This window comes from Hermetia illucens, chromosome 4 (assembly GCF_905115235.1).
Source record: "Hermetia illucens chromosome 4, iHerIll2.2.curated.20191125, whole genome shotgun sequence".
Taxonomy (NCBI): Eukaryota; Metazoa; Arthropoda; class Insecta; order Diptera; family Stratiomyidae; genus Hermetia; species Hermetia illucens.
The window spans coordinates 154,572,848-154,585,458 of NC_051852.1; the positions used below are offsets into that span (position 1 = coordinate 154,572,848).

General features: G+C 44.4%; 1 protein-coding gene across 2 annotated transcripts in view; it reads left to right on the top strand.

The window, feature by feature from the left end:
• The first annotated feature begins 1,285 nt into the window (after positions 1 to 1,285).
• Positions 1,286 to 12,611, top strand: part of LOC119654564 (EH domain-binding protein 1) — a 153,792-nt gene continuing 142,466 nt past the window's right edge. For both annotated transcript variants that reach the window (XM_038060012.1, XM_038060013.1), the window contains exon 1: positions 1,286 to 2,369. In XM_038060012.1, the coding sequence (XP_037915940.1) occupies positions 2,266 to 2,369 (104 nt within the window). In that variant the 5' untranslated portion in view covers positions 1,286 to 2,265. The remainder of the gene's footprint in view (positions 2,370 to 12,611) is intronic.

Below are 12,611 nucleotides of genomic sequence, written 5' to 3' on the forward strand. Positions count from 1 at the left end.
ACAGCTGATTGGATTTTCGTTATATCTTGCTCATGCTCAAGGGCAAAACACTTTGAAATCGTGCGTACCCGTTCTGATTTCATTTTTTGGTGAGCAAGGGGGAGTGTGGTATCTGTCTAGTATCTACCTTTGACCACAGCTTGGTACTGTCTGGGTTGCCATCTCCGTTGCAAATGCCGCATCACTTTGAGAAGTCCTCCTCTCCATCTGCGCATCCCGATGTCTCGTCGGGTATTTCAGCCCTTGCTGTGTCCTTCCCTGGGGTGAGCGACGCATTTTCGTGTTGCATATAAACGCAGCCAACTCATTCTCCATTCCCACTATCTTCTAGTTCGTATTGTTTGTGTTCACCACTTAAATTTTTACAAGCGCATCGTGTGCAAGGGAGCAGGCCGCAATAGTCAGAAACGGGTATAACCTCGGAAACAAAGCCTCTATCCCAGTTCCCTGAGGCCTAACCTACGATTAGTTAATCCTAGAACTCACGGTCGGATCAGCGAATCTGGGCAACGTGGTCTGCTAATACCGGTTCAATGCACACTACCCGACTAGGGTCCCAAAGGGGCTGGCTCCTGATCCACACCACAACTACCACTTTGGCAGAGCTAGGCTCACATCACCCCAACGACAAGGAGTTGTTTAGGCCCATATTTTATTTATAAATTTGTTTAACTCCAACCCAACTAGCATCTGAACGGTTTTATTTGTTTCGTTGGAATATTGTTAGTTTATTCTTAAAATAAAAAAACATGTTTTTAGTAAAATTATGACTCCATCTAGTAGGTCAAGTTAAAGTTTCTATGCACTCAGAGCGAGAGCAATCAAAGATTACAACCGAAGATTTTAATTCGCTATAAGATACTAGTTCCAATCTAACTCTACGCTTTGCATTTGGCTTGACCCAAATACGATACTATTTAATTTTTTTTTTCTATGGTCTGGCGCTTTTGCGGACATTAAAACGAGTTAATCCCGAAAAAAATATGGTTTTGGATGTATTATACCAGTTTGCAGAACAAACAGGTGCCATTTAATCATTATTATTAAATTAGTTCGTATTTCAGAAAGTTTGAGAGGCGGAAGCTGTTTGCAGACGTGATTCTAAATTCAAATTTCAATCTATTTTGCATCAGTTTTGCTCATTTCATATTTGCCGCCTCATAGCTGGCCATCCCTGGATTTGCTATACAGTGATGGTCAAACTGTGAGAAATGTCTCCGTCGATCTCCGTCATAAGATCTGTCAAACCCTCCTCGGTCGTTCGCTCGCCTCTCGCGTTCGTAGTTGAAGTTTTGTCGGGCGACGGTGGAGTTCGAGTCGAAGACGACGACGGTCCGTCTTTGTGTCTGTCAAAGAGTCGAGCGAAAAAGTTGTGCAATTTCGAGGAAATCTTGCGTTTTCCGCACGCGGACAAGACCAACCGAACGGCGTATTCCAAAGACTAACTTGTCGCCTATCTCCCCATTACCGTGAGTTTCTGTTTCTGTCGATTTCGCGTAAAATCCAGCGAAAATCGGGAAAACTTGGAGTCGAGTGAGTGGTGGCCGTGCTCAAGTGACGTCATGATGTGTGAGCAATCAGTGGAAAATAGCCTGGTCGACGAAGGGGTTCCTAATTAGTGCGGCTGCAGCGAACCGAACGGGTTAGGGTGAGAATTGATTTGTTCCGTGATCGCACGTAGCGCGGGGCTAAGAAAACATTCAGTGAATTCGCGCGGGGTAGCGAATTGCGTGCTTGCCGCCGCGAGCGATTGGTTGACAGTGACGGGCCCAAGGCCGCGATTGCCAGTGCCAAGTTTTGATTTCCCAGGAAAACAACGATCTCCTTGGAAATTCGTCTGTGACATCAGACAGCCGGGAAAGTGCCCCGAATCGGGTGAGTGATTAGCGTCGCGAAAGTAAAGCGCATCGGGTCAAGGAGTTGCAACATTGCCCTTCGGCCGTCCCAGTTGTGACCCGGTTTTGTGGCCAGACGGTCGCCAAATGACATCTTTTGAAACCTCGGACAGGTCCTTGGATACGATGCAGATGTCGTCAAATTAGGAAGCACACCATCTGCCTCGTGAAAGTGATTGGATCCTTGCGAAGGGAGTGTTAGTGGGTAACTTCGGCTTCGATGAAGTTCTAAAGAAATACAAAAGTCATAGTGAGTTAGTTGTTTATCCCTCGGGGGTGCGGCGTACAGACTACCCAGGGTAGCCACGACTATTGGATACTATTCCTCAGACCGGACTCCCAAGACAACCGCTGCTCCCTCCCTGCTACAATGGGGAGCGTGTGGAAGCGTCTGCAGCGTGTAAACAAGCGAGCGGCCAAGTTCCAGTTCACCGCTTCCTACCACGAGCTACGAGTGGAAACCACAACCAAATGGTAAGTTCTTGCTTGCACATCACTTGTTCTTTTTGCCCATCGTCTGTGTTCTGGGCAAATCCAGCGACGCTCCAGTTTCGCCTTGGGTTTAGCTTCAGCCTCTCGTGATTTCTTTATGGGATTTTTTTTTGGTTCTGTTATGGTTCTCGCTTATCACTTCCTGTTTCCGTGGTCGATTTGTAGCAGCAGAAACGAAGGGAATTCCATTTTATTAGTTGCAGGGATGACGACATTCCATTCTCCATCGATTATCGCGCAGCTGGTGCTGTATCGGGTGCAGTTTTTGCGGTAGCCAAGCGATAGGACGTTTTCCCCTGTGGAATGATAGCAACGAGGGATGGCGAACTACTTTATAAATAATCACTCAAATGAAAACATAATGGGGGGATTCATTATGCAAATATTGCTCTTGGAGGGTAAATCGATTTGAGGTCGGATACGAAATTCTATATCTTCTGTAATTGATGTGATGAGTTATTGTCGGTAAATTTCATGAGAAACTAATAATTTCGTGGTACTTGTTGAGTTTGACTGACATACCAGGAGAAGCAGCAATTATGACTGTACTCCAAGGACTTCCCACCCTTGGGTCGCGTTTAATATGTTAAAATTTGAAAGTTTTTGAACTCCGAATAATAATATGGTTGCCATTCACCCTTTGGTGGGGTATAGCGCACCATCGTGCTGAAATGCCCTTCATCTCCCGCCTCGACTGCCCGAGACGCTCGCACTCCTCCTCTGCTGTTCTGCGCCAAGTGCCCTTGGGGCAAACCACCCGTCGGTTATCTTGGGAGAGTGGATTCGACTGCATGACGTAGCCAGCAATGCAATTGTCGCCCGTCCTTAGTCTGTGACCTATCCCCTGCCACTTCCGCTTTCCGATCACAGTGCGTATTAGTTCCCGGGCCTGTGCTCCGACCAATATCTTCGTTGTGATATTGTGAGGCCATCGTACTCAAATGATAAGACGTAAACAGGTATTGAAAAAGACTTGGAGCTTTGAGTAACACCGGAGTTCACCTTCCATGTGCTACCCCCATATAGCAACGCAGAAAGTACATTAGCACAGAACAGTCTCAATTTGTTCTTGGTAATGAGATAACTGCATTTCCAGATTTTAGACGAGGCAGCGAAGGAGGACCAGTGATCTTAATGCGTCCGGCAAAATCAAGTTCGGTGCCACCGTCGGCAGAAACCACGCTTTCTAGATACACAAATTAATTGACGCCTTTCGTGCTCTGCAGATTATTACAAATAGGGAGAGTGCGATGATCCACCAGACTGAGAACTTTGGTTTTGTTGGTGTTTATCTTCAGTCCAACTCTACTTGTCTCTCTTTCCAAATCCAGAGAGAGACCAAGCAGATGTCATCAGCGTAGTTGAGGTGTTTGAGATCTTTCCCCATCGTCTATTAAATTCCTCCACGTCTTCCAGGCAAGGCAGCATGAAGAAAATCACCGATAACAAAAGGAAATAATATCGATATCCAGTCCTGGCGGACTCAGCTTTAGTCTTCAAAATTCTCCGAGATTATACCTCGTTGCAGGTACAGCGAAAAGATCTAAACTCCGCGCGCTGTCCCAACATGATCCGCAGGGTGTTGATGTGGTCAATGCAGGAGGATCCGGAGCGAAAGCCAACCTGCTCTCTGTCGATTAAGCTTTCGGGATCTCCTTTGATGCGTTTCAGGATTATTCTTGCAACGACAGGCAACACGCAGTTACTTTTCCAATTGTCACTTTAAAAACGGGTTCTCTTCTTTGGAATTTTAACGATCTCCCCTTCTTCCACTCTCTGGGAAATGTCTCGGATTCCCAAGATTTCCTTAGGAGTGGAAGCAGCAGGTCTGCAGTGATAAATTACTACACGGAGATCATCAAGCCCAGTGGCTTTACTCCGTTTGCTACAGTGATAATTTATTTCATTCACAAGAGGAAGAACCTTATGAGAATGAAGAATTGTCCTCACTAAACGATCGGAAAATCCAAGAGCAAATGCATGTTTGTGCGCAGACCGCCGTGGGGATCGCAAAATTGAAGTTCTCACTGCCTCGATATTTCTATTTGCTGGGCCATTAGAGTAGGCCTCAAAGGCAAAAGTCCCATCCTGCTTCCTTCCTTCGACCGCATGATGGCGACTGAACTGTCCTGTCTGGGGTAAAAATTATATAGTCCCGCCTCTCGAACGAGACCATTAGCCTGAATGGTGCTGCCCATCTTAAAAAAAGGAAATTATTCTGCCGCACCCTGTAGATCCGTGTAAAGACGCTGAAATTATGAAATAAAGGGAGGACAAAGGCATATCGCCGAACGATATGGAATCGAAAAATTGGATGTTGTCTCTGTGTTTTCTCCCGCTATAGATGGCTAACTACAGCTTTATCAACATTTGTGGAGAAAACGTTTCGTACTCAACGAGTTTTGAGTTAGGATGTTATAGTCGCCGAGGAATGTCGTTGGAACCCTGCATTACGCCTCACTTGGATGATTGCTGACTAAATGCGGCCTTCCTCAGGTACCTTTTGCACAAATTCTGAATTAAAACATTGCGTACCCTAACAATATTTAAAACCTCACTGGAATAGCTTTTGACTCCTTTTTTTCAGAATAGGACATCCGCAGAGTCTCTTCATTTTTATTGTTACATACTCTCCTATTTAAAACTATGCAAGTAATAAGCCTACAGCAGCGAGGCAAATACAAATACAAACACAAACATCCATGACGATCGAGAATTGAACCCAGGGCAACGTGATCGAGAAGTCGACGCTTAATCAACCTTACATGATGGTTTGCTTTATGAATCATGTCTGATGATTGCCCATGCTGATGCAAAGTTAACTAGCTTCGATTCGGCCGAAACTGCGTTGCCATAGCTAAATATGGGCAATGAACCAGGCCGGAGAGTAGGGAATTTTGCGATCGAATGTTGATTGCGTGAGCAAGAAGGTATGCATCGTATACCACGAATCCGAAGTCGCTATCGATATCATGATAAAAAAGTCCCAGTAGACGCTCCATAAACGAAGCGAAGCGAATGACACTAAGATTCTCAGATGCCGCTTCAGAAGCAAGGTGGAAGGTAAACGAGTTCCTGGAAAACTCAAAAATAGACGGTAGGACTTTGCAGATAACGCGATTCACTGCTTCACTAATTCGAGGATGTGGGCACTTAACCTTGGTGAATGGGGGCAACGTCCAGACGTTGGACTGTAGTGCCTGAAAAGAAGAATAAATTGAAAACATATCTTTATGTTATTTGGTATCTTAATATTCACTGGAATCAGACTCATTCGGGTAAGAGATAATTGTTATTATTATTATTCTGTTAAGGGGAAGTAGCACTGCCTCTTTAAAGAACTATTGTGCCCCTCCTCTTCATTTTTTTTTGACACAGCCACGGACCCGTTTCCATTCCATAGAAGGGTTCTGACTCGTGTAAAGCTTCCTTCTTAAGCAGTTTGTCCTCTGCCTCATTGCCTTGCAACCCAACATGGCCTGGAACCCAGAGTATCCAGACTTTATTGTGCGAGTCGAGCGTATTCAGTCTCTGAAGGTATTCCCATACTAGTTTAGAGTTCACCCGGTAGGATCTAAGTACCTTGATCGCCACTTGGATGTCAGTCCAGTCAGCAATGTTCCGTCCCTTGTAGTTCTTTTGGAGTTTAAAGGAGGCGTATCTGTCTATGGCATATATTTGCACCTGGAAAATGCTAGTTTGCTTACCCATTGGCTTCAAGTACATTTTTCTTGGTCCAATGACCCCGGCGAGTCCTGTAGTGTACCGTTACGGTCTTGAATGAAGTGCTCTAACACACTTCATGGCCTTGATCCAATATGGATTGTTGCGCCAACGATTATTATTATTATTTCCGAGTTGTCACAATCTCGGCAGATGCCGGATTTTATCTAATACTAGCACTAAGTGTCAAGCATTTCCCGGATGATCCTACCTATTTAAAAGATAAATGGGGCCCTGGTAGTGGTGGCCGTGGTAAGTCAATGGGAGAATCCGTCGAGTACTACCCGCAGCATCGAGCATGTATGCAGAGTGGTAAACTTCTGCATGGTTTTAACCAGACTGTGTTGGAGTTCCAGGACATTAAGGTAAGCCGTGAGTGCTTTAGGTAAAATACCTGTAGCTGACAATATTATGGGACCTACAACCACGCGCTCGAGACGCTAAATTTCATTCATTTCCTGAGCCAGTGGCTCACAGTTCACCTTCTTCTCCACGTATCTCAACATCAATAATATACGCGGAGCGACCCGTTTTCTCAACTAACAGCACAACAGGCTTGTCGTGTGGTGCATGGCGATCAGTTAGAACTTGCCTGTCCCAATACATGCTGTAAGCAGAACTATCAAGTACTGCTTGCGGCTCATATCGGTAAACCGGACATGTTCCCGTGATCAACTCATGCTTGTAGGTAAGGTTTTGATGGATAACCTCGTGTATTGCACCGATGCCATAACAGAACAGCCAGAAATGAGATGGTCCAACGTCTCTAACGCCTAATCACACATTCTACACTGGTCGTTCTCCAAACGCTCTTTCGTTATGAGCTTCTTATAAGTTCGGGAGGCGACCACGTCGTCCTGAATGGCTCACATGAACCCCTCCGTCTCAGCAAAGAGCTCCCCAGCACACAACCATCTGTTCGACAAATGGCTGCCAAAGACAATTCACGTATTTACCGTGCATTGTCTTCGATTTCAGTCGATTTCGAGTCAGCCCACAGTCTGCTTTACAGATAGCCACATGCAAGGGACTCGCGTGCTCTTTGCTATAAAAATATGCGCGAAATGGGTCGACTTGGCGGTCATGTTGTGCCTCCGATGTCACGAGTCAGGTTCATCCGTTGCACGGCAGAGTTTGGATGACGCATTCGAAATTTGAACATAGTAGTCCGTATCCGCCGCTGGACGCGAGCGAATACATTCAATGCGCTTATTTTATTCTTCTCCGAGAGATGCGATTTCAACACCAGCTTTACACGTCGCAGGAATGCGGACAGCAGAGTATCCTTTAGATCACCTGCTCAAGTTGGTAATAGCTATTAGTTTCTCCGGAATAACCCTCATAGGTAGATCACTCCAGGTACACTCCCTGTTCGCACTGTCGAAAGCAGGTGCAGCGAAGATGTAAACTCCGTGCACTGTTCCAAAATGGTCCATAGGATGTTGATGTGGTCAATGCAGGAAGATCTGGAGTGGGAACCACCCTGCTCTCTGTCGATCAAGGTTTCGAGATGTTCTTTGATGCGTTTCAGGATTATTTTAGCCATTATCTTTGCGACGGCAGCAGAAAAGCAGATACCCCTCCAATTGTCACATTCAAAGGAATCTTAACGAACATTCCTTTCTTCCACTCTCTGGGAAAAGTCTCGGACTCCCAAAAATTCAGTATGAATACAGGGAGACCGTCAAGCCTAGCAGTTTTAATCCGTTTGAGTTGCCATTTCATCCACACCGGTTAAGAACCGTGATGATGTCTTCTTTCCAGCTCTTTAGTTGCTCGTCATCAGAATGAGAAGTCGACTGTAGACGTCCTTCACAGTACCATCGAAAGAGTTGCGGCTAAATGCAAGTTCTTTCGTGATACGGTATATACTTCTAAAATCATTGTGTTCTGCGACATCTTTCGCTTCCCTGAATTTCTCGGTATCATAGTTCGAGCGCGTCGCGCTTGCCATCACTCGCAGAGGTCAATAGAGCTTTCAACCCCTTCCGTTCATCGATCCGCTTCCATGATTCCGCAGTCAGCCAGGTTTTATGACGTCCCTTCGCGACGAGGCCGACGACCTGTATAGAATTCGAGAATGCTCCCCGCCCAATGCTCAAGGATATTCTGAGGCATTTTTTCTTTAAAAAGGCGGAAACGTAGTTCCAGCAGTCAGCGCCGAGATCGTGAAACTGACGCCCCAACCATCGCGACCATCGCACTGTCCTCAGGCGGGTTACTCAGCATATCTGCCGTCCGATCAGTAGATAGCTCTTCCACTGTCGGGCGATAGATGGATCATGCAAGTTGAACTTAGCGGCCCGCAGCTTTCCAACCCTACGAGAAGTGTTGAACGCAACACGCAAGCAAACGTAAGTGACCATCAGCTGGTGATCAATTTCGTGGCCGATGTCAGCGCCTTTCTTGCTACGCATATTCAGGAGACAAATCTACTGATGATCATGAAACGGTCGATCTGATTGCTCGTACGGTGTAGGTCAGTTGAAACCTAACTGATGTTATGGGATGTTCCGTGCTCGAACAAAGTGTTACTAATGACGAGGCGGTGGAAACTGGAGAAATCAACAGACTTTCCACCACTACCATTACGGTCGCTAAGACCGTGTTTCCCCATTACATGGCTGAGAAAGGTTGCCATTCAGGTCACCCATAACGATCACAATGTTACCTTTAGGAAGTTCCCCTTGAATTGCGTTTAATTGCTCGTTGAAAACATCCTTTTCCACTATATTGGAAGCCTTCGTTGGTGCATAGGGTTGTACAATTGTGATACTCGTTGACCTGGACCAGAATCCAGAACCAGTTAGAAGTCTGTCAGAAACCGGTTCTCATGTCAAGAAAGCGCGTCTTGCGGTAGCCGTCTGAAACAACCTGCCACCGAATTATTGTCTGTTACCACTTTGCTTTCCAGAGTACAAAAGCACATTATCATTCGCGTCGCAAGAGGAAGAGTAGTACTTTCCAGAGTCCCACATCACACTTCGCTTATGACCAGAATGTCCAGCTTATATCGTTGAAATTCTTGCTCAAGTTGGGGAAAGTGAACATTCCGAGGACTCTCGCTACCAGAAACTAATCATAGTCTGTTTACAATAGCTAAAGGTTATAGGCGTCGGGTCAGTTCCTCTCCGAGGTGTTGTTGACGATTCGGTAGCAATAAGGTTTTAAAATTTGCACGTTGTTGGCCCACAAATTTCCATCCCTTTTAGTCGCCTCATACGACAAGCAAGGAAGACTCATCAATCCTGATGAAAACTCGTGGCACCTTAAAAAGTTATGGCCTTTCAAATTGAAATTTGTTTGATATTGGTTCTCCCAGGGTTCCTTTTTCTGTCTGTGAAGTCGCTTCTCCGCTCGCTGGAATTGTTAATAAGTCTCCGCGCGTGTCCGCGTTCTTTGAGAATGCGACATTACCCGATATGCAACATTTTTCCGTTCCGTACACTCATCGTCGAACCAGCTAGTACCAGGTACTTCCAACAACTTCATCGGCATGCTTATGTAAGCTATGGGAGGCAACCTACCGCCTGAATACGGGCTACGTCCCTACTTGGTTGTTAAAATCTCCAAGTATAATTTTTATATCATAAGTGGGACAGGCTTCAAGAATTCGTTCTACTGCTCTGACTCTGCACTCTCTTCTGTAGGAGCGTGAATGTTTATGAGGCTTATATTTCTAGATTTGCCTTGCAAACGTAGATGCATAGCCTTTCGCTCAGAGCAAATCACAACAGGTTTAATTTTTTCGCTGGCTAGGAAACCTACTCCGAGCATATGGTTTATTGGATGGCCACTATAATATATGGTGTAGCGACTTTTTTCCATGAAACCGGTCCCTGTCCAACGCATCTCTCGCAACGGTGTTATATCTGCCTTATATTGGAATAGGAAATCGCTAACTGCTTGGCATCTCCTTCTCTGTACAGGGAACGCACGTTCCATGAGAAAATGCCCAAATCGTTATTCTGTTTTCTTTGCCGGGTTCGTCGTTGTGTTGTTAGTTCAGTCCGGTTTTTTTTTTCATTTTCCAAAACTTTTTCCCTCGATCAGATGATCGTTCGCTCACCCGAGACAAAGAGCTAAAACCTGTTCATCTAGGTCCAGAAATTCATTGCCTGCAGTCCCATCAATACGTCCAGGCTGCATTTCGTCGCTTGGACATACTGGTTTGCCACAACAACAAAAATTTCAGGCAATTTCATGAACATGCATACGCAAAAAAAAATGTCTATTGCCTGTATCGTGCCGTTAGGCAAATTGCATTGGATGGCATGTAATTTGCGAAAAATATAGAAGGTCAGTTGTGATTTTAGTATTCAATTTATGTAATGGGATACTTACTAAATGGGATTTTAGGGTTGCTAGGATACTAGGATGGAGGAGTTTTTGATAAACGTTTCGTGGAATTGATATTTAAATGACATTAATTGCTATTTACGTCGAGTTGGCTATGAGATACGAGGAATTGGACATGGTATAGTGAAATAAAAAGTTGCAAACAATTCAATGAATTTTATTGGTGGTTTAAATCAACACAGTAAAATAGCAAATAGGTGTCTAGGCTATCCAGAAAAGCTGTGAGGTACCTATGACAAATTTGAATTGATAATGCTATTTTATATTATAGCAGCAATTTCTCAGTCCTCTTCGAGTCAATGGGTCACTGATGCACTTAGTGTACCTTTGTAAACTGCAAATCGCAAATCTACATAATTTTTCACCCAAACTGCAGGTTGCCATATTTTGTTAACACTAGACTCCGTGCCTACAACCAAATATCCAAGGCCCCGAGGGAGGTCCTGAAGCCAGCTATGATAAGACCATTTGCCTTCGTCGATGGATTTGTGGCCAATTGAAATGTTATGGATTGACGGTAACAACGTCATCTAGATAAGTCAGAAATCGGAAGCACAGCGTTTCAGGCATGAAAGGTTTTGTAAGTTTCATATTTGAGAATATTTCTTCACACGATGTTTTAACTTCTAGATATCTGCGAAAATATAGTAACGTACCCTTATTAACTTTATTTGAACAGAGATCGGTATGAGATTTTCGGAGTTTCCAATAATGAGTCCTGTCTCTACTCGAGATTGACAGGCATGGAAGTATGCAAGCGCGTGTCGCCCGAACATTTCAGTGAAACTCCCCGGGGATCCAAACATTCTAAACACTTCACGACCAACATTCGTTAGGCTTGCAGATTGGAAATTCCGGCTCCTAACATTGTTTTTGAGGTGTTGGTGTGCCGAATATAGGTATATCAACCACTCGACTTTGTTTCCAGCCTAGTTGTGCGTGTGTACTTCTTGAGGAAGGTGAGGAACTTGCAGAGTAGCATTGTAGCTGTGCCAGCTTACAGTGAAAAATCGGTCCAGAAGCTTCAAAAACATCAACGGGATTCCCTAGCATGACACATTTTCGAATTAGGTGCTTGGTCGGCGTACATGCCAGATATGGACATGGCGATCAGAAGGCGGAAGTGGCCGTGGATAGGTCACACATTAAAGTGACAACTCCAGTGAATGACATAACCATTCCAGGGTGGTCGGTGAGTGAGTCAGCGCAGAAACCCATAGTGTAGAGTGGATTAGTGCAAGTTTCTCGGAAAGTCATGAAGAAGGCTGAAATATATTTCATAAAATCGACAACGTTGGTGCATAGGCGTGGATAACGCGCCATGTCTTTTGTTTTGGTAATGCGCCACACAATTTTTCCAAGATTACCAAGATGATGTAATGTTCCTGGTCTGAATTTGACATCGTTATATCATAGATACTTGTCGAGAACATAGGTACTTGTCGAATCAAAAACGACGACTTCATGGCAAACTTCGAAAGGAGGATTCAGCGGATGACGCGATCCGAATGAGCCAGAAAGAGGAACAATTCTCAAATGAGAGTGATCTCGATCGCTATGCATTACAGTTAATAGTGATAGCTATTTGGCTGCATCATCTACTTTCGTTTTCTATCTTCTATGGCACGATCACCGAGGCGAATGGGGGTGAGTCCTAAACCCTCGTGTCCACGGTCCGAAGTCTGGTTGTGTTAGGAATGTTTGTGTTTATTTCGCTCCTCTAGGTTTATCACTTGTATAGCAATAATTGTAATAAATAAACTGATACGCAGTTTCGTTTAAAATGGAGTAGGGAAAAAGTAATATGAAAGAAAATACTCTGTAGGGAGCGATACGCTTTACAAATGGACAGGCGACATTTTGTTGACTGGGCTTGATGGGTGCGTTTACCGTTTAGACTAGTGCTGGTTATATTTAAATAAATTTTAGTCAGAAAACCGAAAATTTATGGTCTTCTTTTTTATCCCCTTTCCAAATGTATTTACTGAAATGTATATTTGTGTTAGAACCCAGATATTTTATGCATTTGCAAAGTTTAAAATACTTTCCGCGATTAATTGATTAAAATATCAATTGAATGCCAATTTAACTTTCACACAATCTTATCATAAGTGATAACAATGTTTACCTAAAACACGTTGC